This window comes from Oncorhynchus mykiss, chromosome 9, assembly GCF_057628025.1.
Source record: "Oncorhynchus mykiss isolate SJ-2025 chromosome 9, ASM5762802v1, whole genome shotgun sequence".
NCBI classification, from domain to species: Eukaryota; Metazoa; Chordata; class Actinopteri; order Salmoniformes; family Salmonidae; genus Oncorhynchus; species Oncorhynchus mykiss.
Window position 1 is genome coordinate 74,473,109 of NC_143030.1, and position 26,138 is coordinate 74,499,246.

A 26,138-nucleotide genomic window follows, 5' to 3' on the forward strand; every position below is an offset into this window, starting at 1 on the left:
ACCAAACCAATCAGTTATAAGTATATAGCGGGTGAGGGCATTCACAGCCAACTGCTCAGACGGGTGTGGGCATTCACAGCCAACTGCTCAGACGGGTGTGGGCATTCACAGCCAACTGCTCAGACGGGTGAGGGCATTCACAGCCAACTGCTCAGACGGGTGAGGGCATTCACAGCCAACTGCTCAGACGGGTGAGGGCATTCACAGCCAACTGCTCAGACGGGTGAGGGCATTCACAGCCAACTGCTCAGACGGGTGAGGGCATTCACAGCCAACTGCTCAGACGGGTGTGGGCATTCACAGCCAACTGCTCAGACGGGTGAGGGCATTCACAGCCAACTGCTCAGACGGGTGTGGGCATTCACAGCCAACTGCTCAGACGGGTGAGGGCATTCACAGCCAACTGCTCAGACGGGTGTGGGCATTCACAGCCAACTGCTCAGACGGGTGAGGGCATTCACAGCCAACTGCTCAGACGGGTGAGGGCATTCACAGCCAACTGCTCAGACGGGTGTGGGCATTCACAGCCAACTGCTCAGACGGGTGTGGGCATTCACAGCCAACTGCTCAGACGGGTGAGGGCATTCACAGCCAACTGCTCAGACGGGTGAGGGCATTCACAGCCAACTGCTCAGACGGGTGTGGGCATTCACAGCCAACTGCTCAGACGGGTGTGGGCATTCACAGCCAACTGCTCAGACGGGTGAGGGCATTCACAGCCAACTGCTCAGACGGGTGAGGGCATACCAGCCAACTGCTCAGACGGGTGAGGGCATTCACAGCCAACTGCTCAGACGGGTGAGGGCATTCACAGCCAACTGCTCAGACGGGTGAGGGCATTCACAGCCAACTGCTCAGACGGGTGAGGGCATTCACAGCCAACTGCTCAGACGGGTGAGGGCATACCAGCCAACTGTTTTTACGTGGTCCTTCCAGCTGGATTTAGTGTTCAACAATTTTACAAGGTCCGTCATTTCTCCGGATTTAGCGACCAATAGTTTTTACAGTTACTAGACAGTGAATAGAATATGCAAACACAGAACACTTTCAGATAAACAGATGAGATTCTTTTTCTCACATGCATACTATATATAAAAAAGTATGTGGACCCCCTTCAAATTAGTGGATGTTTTGGTCAAATGATCCCGGCCTATGCATCAAGATACCATCTCCACCGTAACCTCAAAAAAGGACAAATCAGAACAACAGTTCAGTTCATAAGGCAAATTATTACTACTATCAATATTTTTAATGCACCATTTTTTTTATCACATTCTGCTGAAACAATGTTTCAAATTAGTTTAAAATGCCTTATCACACTGTCAACCTCATCCCAGTCATAGGATCAGTCACGGAGTCAGGAAGTTATGCTGATCATCCAGCAGACCCAATCTGAGGAGATTTATCAAACCAAAACAGAACAAACAACGCAACAATACACTCCTTCATACATCACTCAATACATCCCTACATATCACTCAAGGTGTGTAAACTTCCATCCAAAAAAACTCAAAACAGGTAATTCCCCCCCATCTTGACACATAATTCACCATAGTGACTGTGTAAAAACAACAACACTACAAATTACTACCCTTAATAACGCCATAAAACTTGTACCCATAACTTCATAGTAAACAGACTAGAGACAGGTCTATCCTGCTCGTGGTGCTATTAATTATAAAACTTCTCCGTAATTATCAGCATTACAAATGACCTTCAAATCAGTATTAAATATGACCTTTAAATCATCATCCAATGTCTCTCGGCATTCCAGTGAGGGTGATCAAACCATACTAGAAAGTCAGGACAGAGGTCATTCAAACCCTTCAAATAATTGGTCTGATAGAGAAAATAACACTTATCTAAATAACAGTCAAACATGTCATACATTTCGTATCCCAGATTTACAGTACGCTTCTTCAGTACATTTTTATCAAAATAATTCTCATCAATTCACATTTCATCAATATCCACTATACTACATCTTAATCAGCAACCCAAAGTTGTAACTACAAACAAAACATGATAATAATAATAAGTCCATTGTACTCCCTCAAATCATTAATAATTAGTTTTAATGTACCCCAACGTCTATGTGCGCTTAATTTAGCATGGGCTACCCTTAGACACAATTCACTCCCATAACCATGTACAATCATCCTGGTATCGTTACTAGACCAGTGTCGGCTACCTGCCGCTCCTATGGGACTCTCAATCACGGCCGGATGTGATACAGCCTGGATTTGAACAAGGGACTACGGTGACACCTCTTGTTGCACTGAGATGCTTTAGACCGCTGCGCAACTCGGGAGCCCTAATGCAGTGTTTCATTATGTGGAATCGACCCGTTTTAAAATAAACAATCCCAGAGCGCCTTTCCGGTAATCCTATCAGTTTAACCTGTTGCATTAATTTAGCAAAATATAAAACTGTTGTTTAACAAATGAAGAACCATCAAAAAGTTGGTGCCGTCTTATCAGCTTGATAGTCAATACTTATTTCATGATTTTATTACTGGACACGGTTACACGTAATGGAAACAGATTTTGCAATGCATTAACTTCCTGCTCAAATTCAACTGGTGTTACCTAACTATAAAACCAAGCAACAATAATCAGATTCTGTCAAAGAATGTTTCTCATACCTCTACTTCAAATATCCCACTGTCTACTTTCAACCACAGCGAATCATTTTACAATCTCAAGGCTCAATCTCTCTACTCATCATTTAACCTTGTATTGAAACCTCCGTTTTTCAAATGACTAAATATCGCATCATTAGAGTGCTATAGAAAAAACACTAATAACATATTACCATTCACATACTGTCAACACTCATTAAGTTTACATCAATCCTCCATATCAATATTACTCTATATATGTTTAATACCAACCTCTGCTTTACACTCATTAAACATCTGTTATTTTAATGCCCAAATGTAGAAAATACATCAGCCAATTCTTAATCCATTCAAATCCAAAATCCTTACTTTCCAATTGACTTACTTTCCTTTGTCACCTTCACTAGTCTACATCTCTTCATTTAAACGCAGAAAGCCCTCTAGAATCTCTACGGTACCTCTATCTGTCTTTCCATCTAATGTTTATGTTACCAGGTCATTTTTTAAAATGTCATTATAGTCAAAACTAACAACTTCTACTTTTCACAGGGTGCCCACTTTAATTACTCTGTTATCTCTTCCTTCCTTTCGTCAATTCAATACATCTATTTTAGAATAAAATAAAATAAAGTCTCACGAGTTTAAAACTACTATGGCTTTCCTGAGTCGCATTGTTCTCGAAACCCCCAAATATTTCATATTTTTTCGCCGGTTGTACTTTACCATTTAATGCCTTGTGACCCTGATCTACGACATAGTTTACTAATGTGGCGATGTTTGGCATACGAACTTCTTCGTCTTTTTACACCAATAACAAATACACTATCTTACATATTGTATCAAGACAGAACCCCCAACTCCACACGCATTAGCGATTGTTTAAATGAGGCGTGAAACAAAGTTAAGACTATTTGTAAACAATTCGTGCTACTGCCCCTATGTGCTGCCAGTTTTAAAATGGTACGTAGTATCCATTATCCTTGATTCTCACAAGGATTACTCAACCCCAACCTCTGCTAAGGAGCAGGGTTGATCCAATCTCTGACCTCATAAAATATACTTGAATATTTTTCTTGCCTCACACCCAAGCTAGTGGGCTAGCTTGCTACCTAATGTTACTTCCAGACACAAACAAGAGTATACATCTTCACTCTCCCTTCTACTCACCTAGCAGAGCTGGTCAGGCTTTTCCATGTTTATTCAAAACATTGGTGACTAACTGTGCTGTTGACAATAATTCAAATGACGTTATATCCCTAATGTTTACTGACACTGGCCATATTCAACCGGCATTGAGCATTCGTGAATTCATCAGTTATTCTGCGCTCTGGTACATACAAACCAGTGATCTGACATCCGAACAAAATAGCCTGAGCAAATTTACCAAATACCCTGTTTAACAATGTCCATTGAGAACAAATTTAGCTAAACTAAGAATGACGTGAATAGTCAAGTCAACAAACGCTGGGTAGTTGAATAGCATATAGTTAATATACTAGCTGGATAAAATGATATACTATGCAGTTCATAAAGATAGCGCAAGCAACACATTTGTAATACTTAGTTAAAACAAATCATGTATATCTTAAGACCAATAAGCATACTACATACTCAAATTACTTCACAAATAGTACGGTTAGTGCGACTACGCTGATAGAACGCTAACATTAATACACTGGTGCGTTGCGCTAATGATTCTTGCTTTATATCATTGTGTCAAGTCACAATTGCAACCCAGAATTTTCCTGTCAGCAGGGAAATGCTACCGAATTTTATCCATGATTAGATTTTTTTTCTTCTCCTCCATATTCGAGCCGAATTGGTATAATGTGCGTGCTCTTCTATTTGTATCTTTATGGCTTAGCTTTAGTGTACATCTCCTATGATGTTGATTCCTGCTCCTCTCTCCTCGCGGTTTTATGAAAAACACAAAATTACGCTTTGTACTACGTTATATAAGTTACGTCGAAATTCCACCTTTATTTTGCTCTAACTTCATGGAAAAAATATTTATTCAATAAATATAGCAACTTATCTCTTACTGCGAAAAAAAAACACATTTTCAGGCCTGAGGGGCAGTTTTCTCTAAATGTATTACCCTGACGGAAAACAAATCACATAAGCATTCAGACAGTCATATAATGCTTTTAACCTTATCTCTATCAAATGATCCATATGTACGTCTACATATGAGTTGTTTAAGTTGCACCTTATTATTTTCCCAGTATTTACTTTATCAAAATTCTAGTAATCGATTATATATCGATTATTATCGATTATTATCATTATTTTTTTTCATGTCTTCACAGAATCAATAATCAACATATCACTCACATGAATTAAATCACTCCGTTTCCAACGATTCTTCATCCATACACTCCCAGCAGAACCCAAACACCTTAGTTTCTCGGACGCTGCCCTATGGGAATAATTCTCAACGATTCTCTAGTCTTCCAGAAATGATAGAATAACATCTAGCACTTAATAATACCACCCTGTGATATTCTATGATGGGCATTGTTGAACGGAACACCAAGATAATGCACCATATCTCATTATCCAAATGTAAGATTAACACTTATTTCTGCCCTCACGCACACACACTCTCATTCACACAGTACTGTTCCCCAAACATACTTCCCTCACACTCTCTCGTATCACATTCACAGAAAACACAAACAAAAACACAGAGGCAGACAAGGAAAACCGGTTAGCGCTGTTTTTAGATTTCAAAACCCTGTCCATATGAACAGGGAAACCCACACCATTATCAAAATATTGCCTAATTAGTGGTCCCACAACGGGGTGTTGTATCCACGCTGGGATATCGCCTACTGTGAGTACTATGGTATAGATTATTTTATGTCTATACAAATGTGCAAAACTACCAGGGGGGGCATTCAGGGAGGGCATTCACAGCCAACTGCTCAGACGGGTGAGGGCATTCACAGCCAACTGCTCAGACGGGTGAGGGCATTCACAGCCAACTGCTCAGACGGGTGAGGGCATTCACAGCCAACTGCTCAGACGGGTGAGGGCATTCACAGCCAACTGCTCAGACGGGTGTGGGCATTCACAGCCAACTGCTCAGACGGGTGAGGGCATTCACAGCCAACTGCTCAGACGGGTGTGGGCATTCACAGCCAACTGCTCAGACGGGTGAGGGCATTCACAGCCAACTGCTCAGACGGGTGTGGGCATTCACAGCCAACTGCTCAGACGGGTGAGGGCATTCACAGCCAACTGCTCAGACGGGTGAGGGCATTCACAGCCAACTGCTCAGACGGGTGTGGGCATTCACAGCCAACTGCTCAGACGGGTGTGGGCATTCACAGCCAACTGCTCAGACGGGTGAGGGCATTCACAGCCAACTGCTCAGACGGGTGAGGGCATTCACAGCCAACTGCTCAGACGGGTGTGGGCATTCACAGCCAACTGCTCAGACGGGTGTGGGCATTCACAGCCAACTGCTCAGACGGGTGAGGGCATTCACAGCCAACTGCTCAGACGGGTGAGGGCATACCAGCCAACTGCTCAGACGGGTGAGGGCATTCACAGCCAACTGCTCAGACGGGTGAGGGCATTCACAGCCAACTGCTCAGACGGGTGAGGGCATTCACAGCCAACTGCTCAGACGGGTGAGGGCATTCACAGCCAACTGCTCAGACGGGTGAGGGCATACCAGCCAACTGTTTTTACGTGGTCCTTCCAGCTGGATTTAGTGTTCAACAATTTTACAAGGTCCGTCATTTCTCCGGATTTAGCGACCAATAGTTTTTACAGTTACTAGACAGTGAATAGAATATGCAAACACAGAACACTTTCAGATAAACAGATGAGATTCTTTTTCTCACATGCATACTATATATAAAAAAGTATGTGGACCCCCTTCAAATTAGTGGATGTTTTGGTCAAATGATCCCGGCCTATGCATCAAGATACCATCTCCACCGTAACCTCAAAAAAGGACAAATCAGAACAACAGTTCAGTTCATAAGGCAAATTATTACTACTATCAATATTTTTAATGCACCATTTTTTTTATCACATTCTGCTGAAACAATGTTTCAAATTAGTTTAAAATGCCTTATCACACTGTCAACCTCATCCCAGTCATAGGATCAGTCACGGAGTCAGGAAGTTATGCTGATCATCCAGCAGACCCAATCTGAGGAGATTTATCAAACCAAAACAGAACAAACAACGCAACAATACACTCCTTCATACATCACTCAATACATCCCTACATATCACTCAAGGTGTGTAAACTTCCATCCAAAAAAACTCAAAACAGGTAATTCCCCCCCATCTTGACACATAATTCACCATAGTGACTGTGTAAAAACAACAACACTACAAATTACTACCCTTAATAACGCCATAAAACTTGTACCCATAACTTCATAGTAAACAGACTAGAGACAGGTCTATCCTGCTCGTGGTGCTATTAATTATAAAACTTCTCCGTAATTATCAGCATTACAAATGACCTTCAAATCAGTATTAAATATGACCTTTAAATCATCATCCAATGTCTCTCGGCATTCCAGTGAGGGTGATCAAACCATACTAGAAAGTCAGGACAGAGGTCATTCAAACCCTTCAAATAATTGGTCTGATAGAGAAAATAACACTTATCTAAATAACAGTCAAACATGTCATACATTTCGTATCCCAGATTTACAGTACGCTTCTTCAGTACATTTTTATCAAAATAATTCTCATCAATTCACATTTCATCAATATCCACTATACTACATCTTAATCAGCAACCCAAAGTTGTAACTACAAACAAAACATGATAATAATAATAAGTCCATTGTACTCCCTCAAATCATTAATAATTAGTTTTAATGTACCCCAACGTCTATGTGCGCTTAATTTAGCATGGGCTACCCTTAGACACAATTCACTCCCATAACCATGTACAATCATCCTGGTATCGTTACTAGACCAGTGTCGGCTACCTGCCGCTCCTATGGGACTCTCAATCACGGCCGGATGTGATACAGCCTGGATTTGAACAAGGGACTACGGTGACACCTCTTGTTGCACTGAGATGCTTTAGACCGCTGCGCAACTCGGGAGCCCTAATGCAGTGTTTCATTATGTGGAATCGACCCGTTTTAAAATAAACAATCCCAGAGCGCCTTTCCGGTAATCCTATCAGTTTAACCTGTTGCATTAATTTAGCAAAATATAAAACTGTTGTTTAACAAATGAAGAACCATCAAAAAGTTGGTGCCGTCTTATCAGCTTGATAGTCAATACTTATTTCATGATTTTATTACTGGACACGGTTACACGTAATGGAAACAGATTTTGCAATGCATTAACTTCCTGCTCAAATTCAACTGGTGTTACCTAACTATAAAACCAAGCAACAATAATCAGATTCTGTCAAAGAATGTTTCTCATACCTCTACTTCAAATATCCCACTGTCTACTTTCAACCACAGCGAATCATTTTACAATCTCAAGGCTCAATCTCTCTACTCATCATTTAACCTTGTATTGAAACCTCCGTTTTTCAAATGACTAAATATCGCATCATTAGAGTGCTATAGAAAAAACACTAATAACATATTACCATTCACATACTGTCAACACTCATTAAGTTTACATCAATCCTCCATATCAATATTACTCTATATATGTTTAATACCAACCTCTGCTTTACACTCATTAAACATCTGTTATTTTAATGCCCAAATGTAGAAAATACATCAGCCAATTCTTAATCCATTCAAATCCAAAATCCTTACTTTCCAATTGACTTACTTTCCTTTGTCACCTTCACTAGTCTACATCTCTTCATTTAAACGCAGAAAGCCCTCTAGAATCTCTACGGTACCTCTATCTGTCTTTCCATCTAATGTTTATGTTACCAGGTCATTTTTTAAAATGTCATTATAGTCAAAACTAACAACTTCTACTTTTCACAGGGTGCCCACTTTAATTACTCTGTTATCTCTTCCTTCCTTTCGTCAATTCAATACATCTATTTTAGAATAAAATAAAATAAAGTCTCACGAGTTTAAAACTACTATGGCTTTCCTGAGTCGCATTGTTCTCGAAACCCCCAAATATTTCATATTTTTTCGCCGGTTGTACTTTACCATTTAATGCCTTGTGACCCTGATCTACGACATAGTTTACTAATGTGGCGATGTTTGGCATACGAACTTCTTCGTCTTTTTACACCAATAACAAATACACTATCTTACATATTGTATCAAGACAGAACCCCCAACTCCACACGCATTAGCGATTGTTTAAATGAGGCGTGAAACAAAGTTAAGACTATTTGTAAACAATTCGTGCTACTGCCCCTATGTGCTGCCAGTTTTAAAATGGTACGTAGTATCCATTATCCTTGATTCTCACAAGGATTACTCAACCCCAACCTCTGCTAAGGAGCAGGGTTGATCCAATCTCTGACCTCATAAAATATACTTGAATATTTTTCTTGCCTCACACCCAAGCTAGTGGGCTAGCTTGCTACCTAATGTTACTTCCAGACACAAACAAGAGTATACATCTTCACTCTCCCTTCTACTCACCTAGCAGAGCTGGTCAGGCTTTTCCATGTTTATTCAAAACATTGGTGACTAACTGTGCTGTTGACAATAATTCAAATGACGTTATATCCCTAATGTTTACTGACACTGGCCATATTCAACCGGCATTGAGCATTCGTGAATTCATCAGTTATTCTGCGCTCTGGTACATACAAACCAGTGATCTGAAATCCGAACAAAATAGCCTGAGCAAATTTACCAAATACCCTGTTTAACAATGTCCATTGAGAACAAATTTAGCTAAACTAAGAATGACGTGAATAGTCAAGTCAACAAACGCTGGGTAGTTGAATAGCATATAGTTAATATACTAGCTGGATAAAATGATATACTATGCAGTTCATAAAGATAGCGCAAGCAACACATTTGTAATACTTAGTTAAAACAAATCATGTATATCTTAAGACCAATAAGCATACTACATACTCAAATTACTTCACAAATAGTACGGTTAGTGCGACTACGCTGATAGAACGCTAACATTAATACACTGGTGCGTTGCGCTAATGATTCTTGCTTTATATCATTGTGTCAAGTCACAATTGCAACCCAGAATTTTCCTGTCAGCAGGGAAATGCTACCGAATTTTATCCATGATTAGATTTTTTTTCTTCTCCTCCATATTCGAGCCGAATTGGTATAATGTGCGTGCTCTTCTATTTGTATCTTTATGGCTTAGCTTTAGTGTACATCTCCTATGATGTTGATTCCTGCTCCTCTCTCCTCGCGGTTTTATGAAAAACACAAAATTACGCTTTGTACTACGTTATATAAGTTACGTCGAAATTCCACCTTTATTTTGCTCTAACTTCATGGAAAAAATATTTATTCAATAAATATAGCAACTTATCTCTTACTGCGAAAAAAAAACACATTTTCAGGCCTGAGGGGCAGTTTTCTCTAAATGTATTACCCTGACGGAAAACAAATCACATAAGCATTCAGACAGTCATATAATGCTTTTAACCTTATCTCTATCAAATGATCCATATGTACGTCTACATATGAGTTGTTTAAGTTGCACCTTATTATTTTCCCAGTATTTACTTTATCAAAATTCTAGTAATCGATTATATATCGATTATTATCGATTATTATCATTATTTTTTTTCATGTCTTCACAGAATCAATAATCAACATATCACTCACATGAATTAAATCACTCCGTTTCCAACGATTCTTCATCCATACACTCCCAGCAGAACCCAAACACCTTAGTTTCTCGGACGCTGCCCTATGGGAATAATTCTCAACGATTCTCTAGTCTTCCAGAAATGATAGAATAACATCTAGCACTTAATAATACCACCCTGTGATATTCTATGATGGGCATTGTTGAACGGAACACCAAGATAATGCACCATATCTCATTATCCAAATGTAAGATTAACACTTATTTCTGCCCTCACGCACACACACTCTCATTCACACAGTACTGTTCCCCAAACATACTTCCCTCACACTCTCTCGTATCACATTCACAGAAAACACAAACAAAAACACAGAGGCAGACAAGGAAAACCGGTTAGCGCTGTTTTTAGATTTCAAAACCCTGTCCATATGAACAGGGAAACCCACACCATTATCAAAATATTGCCTAATTAGTGGTCCCACAACGGGGTGTTGTATCCACGCTGGGATATCGCCTACTGTGAGTACTATGGTATAGATTATTTTATGTCTATACAAATGTGCAAAACTACCAACAGAGTACCCGTGTCTTCAATCTAAACCTTGGCTGTCTTCATTGACCTGGGCCAAGGCTTTCGTCTTGGTCAATCACCACATTCTTATCGGCAGACTCAACAGCCTTGGTTTCTCAAATGACTGCCTCGCCTGATTCACCAACTACTTCTCAGATAGAGTTCAGTGTGTCAAATCGGAGGGCCTGTTGTCCAGACCTCCGGCAGTCACAGAGTTCAATTCTCGGGCCGACTCTTTTCTCTGAATACATCAATGATGCCGCTCTTGCTGCTGGTGATTATTTGATACACCTCTACGCAGACGACACCATTCTGTATACTTCTGGCCCTTCTTTGGACACTGTGTTAACAAACCTCCAGACAAGCTTCAATGCCACACAACACTCCTTCCGTGGCCTCCAACTGCTTTTAAATGCAAGTACAACTAAATGCATGCTCTTCAACCGATCGCTGCTCACACCCGCCCGTCTAGCATCACTACTCTGGACGGTTCTGACTTAGAATATGTGGACAACTACAAATACCTAGGTGTCTGGTTAGACTGTAAACTCTCCTTCCAGACTCACATTAAGCATCTCCAATCTAAAATTACATCTAGAATCGGCTTCCTATTCCGCAACAAAGCATCCTTCGCTCATGTTGCCAAACATTTCCTCGTAAAACTGACTATCCTACCAATCCTTGACTTTGGCGATGTCATTTACAAAATAGCCTCCAACACTCTACTCAGTAAATTGGATGTAGTCTATCACAGTGCCATTCGTTTTGTCACCAAAGCCCCATATACTACCCACCACTGCAACCTGTATGCTCTCGTTGGCTGGCCCTCGCTTCATATTCGTCGCCAAACCCACTGGCTCCAGGTCATCTATAAGTCTTTGCTAGGTAAAGCCCCGCCTTATCTCAGCTCACTGGTCACCATAGCAGCACCCACCCATAGCACGCGCTCCAGCAGGTATATTTCACTGGTGATCCCCAAAGCCAACACCTCTTTTGGCCGCCTTTCCTTCCAGTTCTCTGCTGCCAATGACTGGAACGAATTGCAAAAATCACTGAAGCTGGAGTCTTATATCTCCCTCACTAACTTTAAGCTGCCAGAGCAGTTTACTGATCATTGCACCTGTACACAGCCCATCTGTAAATAGCCCACCCAACTACCTCATCCCCATATTGTTATTTATTTTTTTGCTCTTTTGCACTCTTTTGCACCCCAGTATCTCTACTTGCATTCATCTTCTGCACTATTACTCCAGTGTTTAATTGCTAATTGTAATTATTTCGCCACTATGACCTATACATTGCCTTACCTCTCTAATCTTACTACATTTACACACACTGTATATAGAGTTTTGTATTGTGTTATTGACTGTATGTTTGTTTATCCCATGTGTAACTCTTGTGTTGTTTGTGTCGCACTGCTTTGCTTTATCTTGGCCAGGTCGCAGTTATTAATGAGAACGTGTTCTCAACTGGCCTACCTGGTTAAATTAAATAAAAGGTGAGGGGAAAAAATAAAATAATAATAAGTATCAGGAATAAGAAAACACTTACAATAACACCTAACAATAGTAACCCAGGGTATACCCGTTTACCTCATTTATCAAAACACATAACACGTTATAATTAGCCTTCGCCAGGGCCAGTATCTGTTCAGGTGTCACCTGGCGCAGGTCCCTCGTTCCCACAAACCTCGACATCCTACTGTGATCAAGTCAGTACCACGGATTGGACTTTTGGTTGCCCGCAACAGGCTAATTAACAATCATGCCCAAGGATACCTCACTTAAGAGCACTCTTATCAATTCAACTCCAGTCCTGCTAGTTACCTCAGCTGTGGCCCTCTTAAGGAAGACCTCGCTCTGAGCGTACCCTCAACAGGGGCTATTATTTTTTCCTTTTTTAAATATATTTTTTCCTTATAATTTCATCACTTATTGATAGATTGTCCAAGCCTACCTCTCTCAGTACTCTGTCCGCTACATATCAGATCCTAGGCGGGTCCAGCTACTCAATAATGAGCGTGGTTCACACTGAGATCACAATTTCTGATCCCCTATGCACAGTTAACCCAGATCTTCAGGAGAGGTCAACAGGTGAAGTTGCAGGTTACCTCCTCGTCGCCAAAGATGTCATGGAAATTCAGTACTGAGAGAGACTTGGTCTTGGTCATTTCTTCAAACAATCATCTTTATTTAATATTGATTAGTTATTGCAATAATGAGACCGTCAGCCCACCGGTCTTGACTAAATGTTAGGCTGAGAGTCTAGCCTTTACAGACAATGCACAGTTTTTATATAGCTGATACCAAGATTGCTTAGTCCGTAATTTATAGCCTTCCCATAAGCAACCTTGGTAATCTACACAGGATGGTCTTTTACTTAGTTTCCCAGATGCCAGGAAGATGAGAATGAGGCATTGTTCTCAACTCTTCCAGGCTCTCTCTATCTCGAGTCACACACACCACATCTTGTCTATAGAACGCCAGCTTTTAGGTTATCACCACCAACATCAATCAATTGTCAGCTTCAAGCTACAGTTGAAGTCGGAAGTTCAGCTAAGCTACAGTTGAAGTCGAAAGTTTAGCTAAGCTACAGTTGAAGTCGGGAGTCATTAAAACTCATTTTTCAACCACTCCACAAATTTCTCGTTAACAAACTATATTTTTGGCAAGTCGGTTAGGACATCTACTTTGTGCATGACACAAGTAATTTTTCCAACAATTGTTTACAGACAGATTATTTCACTTAATCACAGTTTCAAACTCAAACAATGCCCGAGGTTAAAGTGCACACTGTCAGCTTTAATTTGAGGGTCTTTTCATCCATATCGGTTAACCGTTTAGAAATTACAGCACTTTTTGTATTGGTATTGAGACATCAACGTTTTGGACACCTACTCTTTCCAGGGTTTTTCTTTATTTTTACTATTTTCTACATTGTAGAATAATGGGCAACACCACCATACACACACACACACACACACACACACACACACACACACACACACACACACACACACATTGTGAGCTAAATATTTTAGTGCCCCCCCTTGACAGTGGAGAGACATTTGTTCAGTTTTATGGCGGAAAGAAAATGCTGTTGTTTCAAAGCAAGTTTGCTGTAATTCTACACATTTTGACATGGGACCAAGGGAAATGTTTGCATTTGTTTTTTATTAGATAAAAAAAAAAAACTTTTACCCCCTTTTTTTCGTGTTATCCAATTGGTAGTTAGTCTTGTCTCATCGCTGCAACTCCCGTACGGACTCAGGAGTAGCGAAGGTCGAGAGCCGTGCGTCCTCCGAAACAAATCCCAGCCAAGCCGCACTGCTTTTTGACACAATGCTCTCTTAACCCGGAAGCCAGCCGCACCAATGTATCAGAGGAAACACCATACACCCGGCGAAACGTGTCAGCGTGCATGCGCCCGGCCCGCCACAGCGCGATGGGACAAACCTTCCCCTAACCCGGACGATGTTGGGCCAATTGTGCGCCGCCCCGTGGGTCTCCCGGTCATGGCCGGCTGCGACAGAGCCTGGACTCAAACCAGGATCTCTAGTGGCACAGCTAGCAACTTTGATGCAGTACCTTATATCACTGCGCCACTCGGGAGGCCAGGTTTGCAGTTTTTAATATGATATCGGAGTGAGACTGACTAACAAATTCAATGAGGGGCCCCTTGGCTGGTAATTTGACCATGATTAGTTTAGATAGCTGGCCGCTAAACCAACTTAGGTATCTGAAAAATGTTTTGCTGACATGGGATAATTGACTGACTATCAGTAATTTACATAAGAGAAACTGCTGATGCAAAACTAAATTTCAAAATTGCATCTTGTAAGTTAGAATAGTAGAATATACAGTAAGTTGAGACTGAGTTTCAAAATGTTTTATAAAAATTTATCTGGGGGCCTTCAAAAGCATGCGGGCCGCCAGTTGCCCATCCCTGACCTAGATGAATAGTGAGAAATATCCAGTTTTTGTCAATTCTGACAGTACCACTGCCTATTGGTCATATGACGATATTGATTATTTTGTCTCAACGTGAATGTTTATTTCTACAGAGACACAAAGGCCTACAGATGTACATAAAGGCCTACAGATGTACATAAAGGCCTACAGATGTACACAAAGGCCTACAGATGTACATAAAGGCCTACAGATGTACATAAAGGCCTACAGATGTACATAAAGGCCTACAGATGTACATAAAGGCCTACAGATGTACATAAAGGCCTACAAACACCTATAGAGGTATGTTCATGTGCACCTCCACTGCATTTTATATCATACTCACTGTGGCAAGGAGATAGATGACAGAAATTGTTCTGTTATTTCTATTGACTTGGGGGTTACACTTTTTATGTTTTATTGAGTTGAGGTTTCATTTGAAGGAATCAGACACCGAGGGAACAACGCTGTTTGTGAGAACAAGAACAGGTAAAGGTTTTGTTAACATATGTACAGAATGGTAAGCATGAGTTCCTGTGAACTTCAGTCAGAATATGTATGATTTAGTACTTTATCTTTTTCATGTAAACTTGACATGTTGTTAAAAATGTATAGATTCATGCCCCTAGGACATTCTTTACAACAATCCAGTCTGAGGTTCATTGGCCTGAGATGTAGTGGACAGAAATTGGGCCCTACTACATGGTAAATGTGATCTAGACTCCATTTTTTTTAAAGTTGGGTGCTGACACCTTTGTTTTGTGGTTTACATATTAACCCAACTATGACCTTGATACGTGGCCTGAAACTCTAAAAAACAATTCCAAGGAAAAAAACATTTTTGTACAATCTTCCAATACTGGGGACAAAGATGTAAACCCTAGAAGGAGCCAGGTCTGTTCTGTCCAGGGTAAGGTCAGGTGGCCTTCATTTTAATTGTCAGTCCAAGTCATTCGAGCATAACTGGAACTAAATGAGTTTTGTATGACACTGTACCTGGTCTTTGGATGATGGTGCAGGATACAATTGCATTTTTGGAGCAATTATCCTTAAACTGCGGAAACCTACAGATGATCCCATTCCATCCCCATGGAACTAGTGCTTCTGATAATGGTGTACTGTAGATTCTGTTGATACAAGCTGTGCAAAGGACCTTTGAATAACATGGCCTGGACACTGATTTGGAAAAAATTGACTTGTTGTGCGACCATGGATTTGTATAATCCCCGTTCCCCACAAAGGTAATGGTGCAAAGTGAAGGCTATGTCCCGTGTGTGACCCTGATGCATCCCAATAGGACTCCAATTAATAATACACACTTCATGACTTTTCTTACAGTCCTCCATGATTGTATAGTTCCTTTGCTTTTGATGCATATTTTGTACATATTGTATTATATAGTGTTTAGCAGATTATTCACCTAATATAGATTTTGCATTGGTCATGGTTTGTGCTTGTTTTACCAGCCATCAGTGATCAGTCTCTTTGCAAAATGTGAACTGCATGGGTGTGAGTGGGCCAGTTAAGTTGATTTGTATAATGTACCTCCTAATATTTCAGACCTATTATAGACCAAACGCAATGGTTTTCAGTTATAATTCAGAAGAATTTGGCCCCGTTCAAAATAAATTCAACCGGGCCAATTACGTCATATCCGGGGTCATATGTCAACGCACCCTGCTTGCTAAACTAGCAAAACAAAAGGCACAAATAATTAACTAATAATAGTGTTTTTAAAGCATATGTGACATATAATAGTTGGCTCGTAGCAGTATTAATGTATCGTCACAATGTTGTGATGTCTTTATCAAGTGAAAATGATATACCTTTCGTCTGCACAGTATTTCCTCATTGGTAAGTTAGCTGGTTTAGCTACATTTAAGTTTGACAAAATTGTGATATAAATTGGCGTCCTGCTAAATCAAATAGTCCAACTATCACATTGAATCAGCAAACTTGAGTTAACGATGCTAGCAACTGACCACACCAGTAATATAATATAGTTATGTTTAAACAAACGCAAATGCTTTAATCTTGAGTTTTTTTCCTTCCCTTTATTTAACCAGGTAGGCCAGTTGAACAAGTTCTCATTTACAACTGCGACCTGGACAAGATAAAGCAAAGCAGTTCGACAAAAACAACAGAGTTACACATGGAATAAACAAACGTACAGTCAATAACACAATAGAAGAATGTATACAATGGATCCTTCCTTGCCTAACAGTTGCACCACAGAACAATTCATATTTGGTAGCACAATCCCTTAAAATAGTCGGCATGTATAGTAAGCTACAACAATCTATTTTACGACATTAACCTGACAATATGAGAAGAAAAACATTTAAAACAAGGTTGGGGGAGCAGCGGAAGTCATGCGCACATTCAGAAGTTTCAATCTGATGATGGACATAACATCCCCAATGGTTAAATTAACGTTTTATGACGGATTTAGATAAATATTCAGACTTACTTTGTGATTAGTCTAGCGTACTCATCGGATGTTACAGTATTTCGGAGCCGAAATTAATTGCATAACCTACATTTCAGATGTGGGCAAGGTTTGTGTAACAGTACAAATTTAAACCGTCCCCTCGCCCATACCCGGGCGCGAACCAGGGACCTTCTGCACACATCAACAGTCACCCTCGAAGCATCGTTACCCATCGCTCCACAAAAGCCGCGGCCCTTGCAGAGCAAGGGGAACTACTACTTCAAGGTTTCAGAGCAAGTGACGTCACTGATTGAAACGCTATTTAGCGCCCACGCTAACTAAGCTAGCCGTTTCACATCCGTTACATTTGCACAGCTTGGTTTATATATATATATATATTTTTAAACACTCTCCTGACTCGAAGTCGAAAGAGGGGTGTTGTCTTAAGTCAGTCGTTGGCGTCCGGCCACCATCTTGTAGGTTTCCACTTATTAGGGGGAGGAAAACACTAAGTTATAATTTGTTTTAATTACAAGTTCCAGTCTGTTTGTGTTATTTTCAACTCCAATGTCATTGTTAAGAGCATGGCATGGCAATTAAGGAGTTGTCAATAGAGAACAAACAGACTGGCCCTTAGCCTATGCATCTTTTTTTGTCTGTTTCAGGTTTTAATTTTCTGCATGTATTTGGAAGCGATTGTGGTCCAGCCGAATACAAAAAGGTTGACGGGCAGTGCTGCCCAATGTGTGGTAAAGGTAATGTTAATTTATGTATGAGCTTTTTCAATGTTGTTGAATTGCATGTTACCAGTAAACAAGGGTCAGGCACATTTCTACAGGTAGCCTACAATATCTCACACACCATAGTATTTCAGGAGGATTTATGCAGTAAATGGGATGCGTTGGCTTTTTCCGAAGATCCATACTAGCGTACTACATGCTTAAACCGCATACTATGTACTCAACGTCGCATACTGTTTAGCACGTACCGTTTAGTAAAAAGTATGCCACAATACAGTAGCGGCTCATGACTGCGTTCCAGTTCCATTCACTTCTCTAAACTCTAGATAATTAGTTATAGGCCTACTCAGCCTACTCAGGCTGGTTATAGGCAGACTATCACACTCAACCTATACCGTAGCCAATAAAGGCCATCTATCCTATTTAAAGAGGACAGAAACAGATCATTTGGTTCCATTTCAACATATTTATTAGTGAAATCAAAGTGCTGTTATATATTAAATCAAATAGCCTAGTACACACATCAAAACTGTTCAAATCAAAAGGTATTGCACAGAAAAACGTGGACAGTCGGGTGCATCCCAAATTCAGAACAGCTGGACAGCAACATGATAAACTAAAGCACTGAGCTTTGGGAACGAGATCAGAATGACCGCTATGGCTTGATCCATAATTTATATAATTCAGAAGGTAGCCTAGATTACAAAACTAAAACAAATCAGAAGGCCTGATTTAACATGACATCAATAACGCAGCCACACCCAGAGTCCCCGGTGCAGAGTCCCCGGTGCAGAGTCCCCGGTGCAGAGTCCCCGGTGCAGAGTCCCCGGTGCAGCCACACCCAGAGTCCCCGGTGCAGACACATCCAGAAATCAAAAGTTGGTTTAGTATTTAGTTTAAAAGCGCTGACAAAGGCCAAGAGAACAAGAAACATTTTAATGAGAGAACAGAAATCCACTTTGGTTAAAAAAAAAAAAAAAGACCACGATAAAATACTCATGTTAATTTTAAGGAGAACAAAAACTACTTAGCCTACATTTAAACACAACGGCAGAAGCTTCGCTATTCGGCATCTTCCCAATTAAAGGGTCACTTTTCCACATTTTAACATTTATATTTACTATCTCCAGAACCATACCAGTATGTAGTGAAAAAGATAGAAGACCAGGTCCTAAGAAAACAACCCCCTTGGATGTCACCGGGGGCCCCCCCCCAAAAAAACATAATAATGCAGAGAGCTGTGTTCCATGAACACTGGTTCTGTCCGAATACCAATACTTGTGTCCTAAAAAGTCACCCGTCTGAGTATGCGAAAAACGAACATTTTATAGTATGTGATATTTTTAAAAATCGAGTACACTTTAAATGCACAGATGTCACTCATCTCAGCTTTGACATCTGATCAATTAAATATGGGGATACCCTACCGAAATCAACGAATAGTGGGAAACATGTAAAAACATGTTTTTTAAATTTTTTATAGCAGATACATTTTTAAAAAAATCGAGTATGATTTAACTGCCAGGATGTTATACTCGATGTTCGATGCACACTTTTCCATAATGCATTGGAAGAGGTGGGCTGTGAGTGATAGGCCATAGTTTTCTTCAAGTAGCCAAACCAACAAAACTAGGCTACTTAAATAAAATATGTAACGTCTCTATAAGTTAAGTTGTATCTTCTATGATTAGGCTTGGTGGTCCGGAGAGATTGTACAATAGAGTCCAGCACATCTTGTATACCCTGTATCAGAGGGACCTTCATGAACGAGGCCAATGGTCTAACCAAGTGCTTTCCCTGCAGTCCCTGTGACCCAGGTACATTTACATTTCTTCTAAACCTTCCCATATTTCCTTTTAGCAGTACACATCATACCCTTTTCACTGCTGAGCTGAGTTGTGTGGCACTGGTTTGGTTCTGCATCCACCAACTGGAAAGTACAATGTAAAAAAGATGATATCTAAGTCAGTGTCTTACGTTTCAGGTCACCACAATAGTGTGAAAAGGGTATGAGGGGCCTTCTCATAAGTAGTCCTCTGACTGAAATTAATCTGATATTTTCCAGGACAGGGCCTGTTCACTCAGACAGAGTGCAAACCAACAAGTAACACAGTCTGCGACGTTCTAGATGGATACTACTGTAGAAGCTACTCATCCAACTCTGAGTGTAGCCTTGCAGTAGAACATACACACTGTTCACCGGGACAGAGTACTAAATCACCTGGTAAGTATGAAGTAGAGGCTAAATATCGTACAGGACATTATAATTCTGATAACTGAACATAACGTGGGCTCTAGATAGATGGTGGGTTTTTTCCCTCTGGTTTCTTTTTGAAGTGAAGTCATACCTCAGGTGATTTTTGACTTCTCCAGCACCACAATCGTTAACTTTTGAACATGATAACATGGTTTATTCTCACCATATAGGTACAAAGACAACAGATACCGTGTGTGAGGAGTGTCAGCATGGCTTTTACTCACAACATGGTGTGAACTGCACTGCTTGGACTGAGTAGGTCATCGTTTGTGTACTAGAGTTTCTTGAATTGCTTTATATGTATTTTTTTCTTTAAAAGTAATTGGGATATTGAGGATATTATATTTTACTAAGCATCTCAGTATATACTGAGTATCAATGCTCTGATAGCAATCTATAAATGAAGTTCTGGCAACCAGATTTGGGTTGACAATATAATTACAGGCTGGCTTCAGGGTAAAAACATTTGAATTCATTCACTTTTTGACAACACCCCTTTTGATTTAAATGAAACCTTCCATACATATTCACACATTGTAGAAGTGCTCAGAAAAAGTGGCTTTTTGGACCTGAATGCTAAAACATTCAGGAAATAAAAGGTGACGTCCATGTCTTCATATCACTGGAAAAGATTAATGGTTGAGATTTAAAAGCTTACAAGCATGGTTTTCAAACTATTTAATAATTTCTTTGAAAAAAAAAAAAAAAAAAGGTTTGTAATAAAAATCTTATTTTAGGTCATGAGGTTTTTGTGTTGTGCCCACCATCGGTTGAGACACAACATGCTCTTGACTACAGGGTGAGTAATGTTTTGGCTAATAAATGTAGTGAAATAGGAATACAATGGAAATGTCAACTTTCAAATGGTACCACAAAGATGGTTGGAGGTCCACGAATATCTGTTTTTAAATTACACTGTCAATCCTCCACAGGAAATAGAAATATAGATGATGGAATAAACATGACCATTTTAAGTTGACATTTAACTGGGTGAACTGGCCATATTTGTGGTAGTAATTAGTACTCATCACTGCATTCTCTTATCAGAAAGTTGGTTGGCCCTCTTTGATGTCACGTAGGTTGATATCTTTTCCCAGTGATGAAGCCATGGATGTCTCATGGGATGGTGGGGTTTTGCAAAATGGCAACAAAATGTATCACATTTTATCTCCTGAATGTTTTGCCATTTAGGTCCTAAAAATGACTTACTTTGTGACCACTTCTTCCATTGGCAAACAGTACGTAAAGTTTTGTTTAAATCCAAAAGGATGCTGTCAAAAAGTGATTGAATTGAAATGGATTTACCATTAACCCATATAAAACCTGACGTTACAATATGCTGTAGTTGACCTGTCTAGTTAAATACGTGTTTGTGTTGCTTACGCTGCAGTTGTGCAGCAATGGGACGCGTGAAGACTGAAGATGGAAATTCTAGACAAGATGTTATTTGTAACAAAGTGCCACCAAGGATCCATACCACTCTAATAGCTCCAATATTATTATTTGGCCTAACAGTTGCTGCACTGTTTGGTTTCTACCTGGCAAGAGGTTAGTCCTTTGTTTATTTAACTTTATTTCTCTATTTAATGAGTCACTTCTTTAAAGGCATGTCATGTCATGGACTGGGATATGTTTCGTATTGCGTCAGACAACAACATTGACGAATACGCTGATTCGGTGAGCGAGTTCATTAGAACGTGCGTTGAAGATGTCGTTCCCATAGCAACGATTTAAACATTCCCAAACCAGAAACCGTGGATTGATGGCAGCATTCGCGTGAAACTGAAAGCGCAAACCACTGCTTTTAATCAGGGCAAGATGACCGAATACAAACAGTGTAGCTATTCCCTCCGCAAGGCAATCAAACAAGCTAAGTGTCAGTATAGAGACAAAGTAGAATCGCAATTCAACGGCTCAGACACGAGGTATGTGGCAGGGTCTACAGTCAATCACAGATTACAAAAAGAAAACCAGCTCAGGCAGACTAAATAACTTTTTTGCCCGCTTTGAGGACAATACAGTGCCACTGACACGGCCCGCAACCAAAACATGCAGACTCTCCTTCACTGCAGCTGAGGTGAGTAAAACATTTAAACGTGTTAACCCTCGCAAGGCTGCAGGCCCAGACGGCATCCCCAGCTGCGCCCTCAGAGCATGCGCAGACCAGCTGGCTGGTGTGTTTACGGACATATTCAATTGATCCCTATCCCAGTCTGCTGTTCCCACATGCTTCAAGAGGGCCACCATTGTTCCTGTTCCCAAGAAAGCTAAGGTAACTGAGCTAAACGACTACCGCCCCGCAGCACTCACCTCCGTCATCATGAAGTGCTGATAGAGACTAGTCAAGGACCATATCACCTCCACCCTACCTGACACCCTAGACCCACTCCAATTTGCTTACCGCCCAAATAGGTCCACAGACGTTGCGATCTCAACCACAATACAAACTGCCCTAACCCATCTGGACAAGAGGAATACCTATGTGAGAATGCTGTTCATCGACTACAGCTCGGCATTTAACACCATAGTACCCTCCAAACTCGTCATCAAGCTCGAGACCCTGTGCAACTGGGTACTGGACTTCCTGACGAGCCGCCCCCAGGTGGTGAGGGTAGGTAACAACATCTCCACCCCGCTGATGGAACATCGATGGAACAGTAGTGGAGAGGGTAGCAAGTTTTAAGTTCCTCGGCGTACACATCACAGACAAACTGAATTGGTCCACCCACACAGACAGCATCGTGAAGAAGGCGCAGCTGCGCCTCTTCAACCTCAGGAGGCTGAAGAAATTCGGCCTGTCACCAAAAGCACTCACAAACTTCTACAGATGCACAATCGAGAGCATCCTGTCGGGCTGTTTCACCGCCAGGTACGGCAACTGCTCCGCCCACAACCGTAAGGCTAATGGGAATTGATGTAAAATATATCACTAGCCACTTTAAACAATGCTACTTAATATAATGTTTACATACCCTACATTATTTATCTCATATGTATACGTATATACTGTACTCTATATCATCTACTGCATCTTTATGTAATACATGTATCACTAGCCACTTTAAACTATGCCACTTTGTTTACATACTCATCTCATATGTATATACTGTACTCGATACCATCTACTGCATCTTGCCTATGCCGCTTTGTACCATCACTCATTCATATATCTTTATGTACATATTCTTTATCCCTTTACACTTGTGTGTATAAGGTAGTAGTTTTGGAATTGTTAGCTAGATTACTCGTTGGTTATTACTGCATTGTCGGAACTAGAAGCACAAGCATTTCGCTACACTCGCATTAACATCTGCTAACCATGTGTATGTGACAAATAAAATTTGATTTGATTCATTGTCATGTAACCTGCTATTCTAATACATAAACATGTGATTAATGGTGAGTTGTCTTTACCCCAACTAATCTGATTATTCTTGTTGTGTTTTCAGCTAAACGTAAGAAAGGTCAGTCGATATTTATTTTACATTAATACCTTCCTCACCATGTTAACTAGTTTGTTTTGCCTCTATTAATCTGACTATTTCTACTGAACTTTCAGAGTTGCGTGAATCTTCTGAGGTAAGTCATTCTATTTAAACTTTTCTGTTAATTTGAAGTTTTAATATAAACCCTCTTATAACATTGTTATGCAAGCAAATCCATTGTCAAAGTTCGTTTTTCCTGAAAAAATGTTTCTAGTGAGTGAAATTCTGTTGATAGGTAAAGAATCCAATGTTATTGTAATTTAGTCCGTTTTAGTTGCTATAGCGATCCTAACTTGTGTAATACCTCATAGGTTCCTGTGCAAGAAACGGGACATCAAGAAGTAACTACCAGTAACTCCCTGTATGTCATCCATTTGGATTCAATATTTCAGACTATCATAGTAATAACTGAGTAAACAGATTACTTTATACTAGGGCTGGGACGATACCAGTATTATGACAATGAAACAAAACACAAAGCTGATTTAACTTCTTTAGGAAAACAGCCCTAATGTTGGAAACAAACACCATTATGTCATGCAGTCACATGTATTTATATTCCAAGCTTTAACAGACATTATTTTACATACAGAAGGTTTTTAAAGTACCAAAGAGTTTGGCCTGCTTCGTGGTTTAATTTTTGCCATGGACAGAATATTTAAATACTCGTATCGTGCCGGCCCCACTTTATACTATTACTAACTAAATGATTGACTTGTTTGCTTTTTGTTTTCCAGAGAGGAAACAGCAGAAAATGTGCCTGGTAATGTTGTAGCTGATGTTCCACTAAACTGAGGAAGTGCCATGAATGCACGCAGATACCCAGAAGGCACCTGCATTTTGAATAATAAGTGCACTTATCTGGAGTAGACTTTTTAATACAGGGACAGAAATTGGTTAACTTTATCCACCTGTTCTTATATCTACCAAAACATTGTCACTTTTTACTGACATTTTTTATATTAACAGTACCTGTGCATTTAACATAAATATTAAAATGTCACTGTTTGAAACACCTGAACTGTTTTGATGATTGTTTGAATAACAATTCAATTGTATTCCCGTGTTTTAAATAGCCACCCTTTGCCTTGACAGCTTTGCACACTCTTGGCATTCTCTCAACCAGCTTCATGAGGTAGTTACCTGGAATGTATTTCAATTAACAGGTGTGCCTTCTTAAAAGATAAGGTCAGTCAATACGGAACATTTCAAGAACTTTGAAAGTTTCAAGTGCAGTCGCAAAGCCCATCAAGCGCTATGATGAAACTGGCTCTCGTGAGGACTGCCACAGGAAGAGAAGACCCAGAGTTACCGCTGCTGCAGAGGATAAGTTCATTAAACAGAAAATGTTAACTAGGCAAGTCATTTAAGAACAAATTCTTATTTACAATGACGGCCTAGGAACAGTGGGTTAACTGCCTTGTTCAGGGGCAGTAGTTTGGGCTTAGTCCCGCTATCGTTTGTTTTTCAACAGAACAATGACCCAACACACCTCCAGGCTGTGTAAGGGCTATATTACCTAGAAGGACAGTGATGGAGTGCTGCATCAGTTGACATGGCCTCCACAATCCCCCAACCTCAACCCAATTGAGCTGATTTGGGATGAGTCGTACCGCAGAGTGAAGGAAAAGCAGCCAACAAGTGCTCAGCACATGTGGGAACTCCTTCAAGACTATTGGAAAAGCATTCCAGGTAAAGCTGATTGAGAGAATGGCAAGAGTGTGCAAAGCTGCCATGGCAAAGAGTGGCTATTTGAATAATCTCAAATAAAATATGTTTTGATTGAACACTTTTTTGGTTACTACATGATTCCATATGTGTTATTTCATAGTTTTGATGTCTTCACTATTTTTCTGCAATGTAGAAAATAGTAAAAATAAAAACACTCACACGTGTGTGTGATATAGATATAACCTTAGACTGGGAATTTTTACTAGGATTAAATGTCAGGAATTGTGAAAAACAGAGTTTAAATGTATTTGTTAAGGTGTATTTAAACTTCCTACTTCAACTGTGTGTGTGTGTGTATATATATATATATATATACTGCTCAAAAAAATAAAGGGAACACTAAAATAACACATCCTAGATCTGAATGAATGAAATATTCTTATTAAATACTTTTTTCTTTACATAGTTGAATGTGCTGACAACAAAATCACACAAATGATTAATGGAAATCAAATGTATCAACCCATGGAGGTCTGGATTTGGAGTCACACTCAAAATTAAAGTGGAAAACCACACTACAGGCTGATCCAACTTTGATGTAATGTCCCTAAAACAAGTCAAAATGAGGCTCAGTAGTGTGTGTGGCCTCCACGTGCCTGTATGACCTCCCTACAATGCCTGGGCATGCTCCTGATGAGGT

At 40.2% G+C, this 26,138-nt stretch overlaps 1 protein-coding gene across 6 annotated transcripts; it reads left to right on the forward strand.

Annotated features, from left to right (window-relative positions):
* The first annotated feature begins 16,490 nt into the window (after nt 1-16,490).
* On the forward strand, nt 16,491-25,554 carry LOC149981344 (tumor necrosis factor receptor superfamily member 14-like). 6 transcript variants are annotated; one of them, XM_090185368.1, is made up of 10 exons: nt 16,491-16,708; nt 17,951-18,040; nt 19,717-19,842; nt 20,091-20,249; nt 20,453-20,537; nt 21,673-21,830; nt 23,732-23,746; nt 23,842-23,861; nt 24,079-24,128; nt 24,505-25,554. In XM_090185368.1, the coding sequence occupies exons 1-10, from the start codon at nt 16,672-16,674 to the stop codon at nt 24,560-24,562; spliced, it is 798 nt and encodes a 265-aa protein (XP_090041494.1). In that variant the 5' UTR covers nt 16,491-16,671; the 3' UTR covers nt 24,563-25,554. The 6 variants fall into 6 exon arrangements, with proteins under 6 accessions (XP_090041494.1, XP_090041498.1, XP_090041497.1 ...); XM_090185369.1 differs by lacking the exon at nt 16,491-16,708 and adding an exon at nt 17,359-17,412; XM_090185370.1 differs by lacking the exon at nt 16,491-16,708 and adding an exon at nt 17,523-17,761.
* The last annotated feature ends 584 nt before the right edge of the window (nt 25,555-26,138 follow it).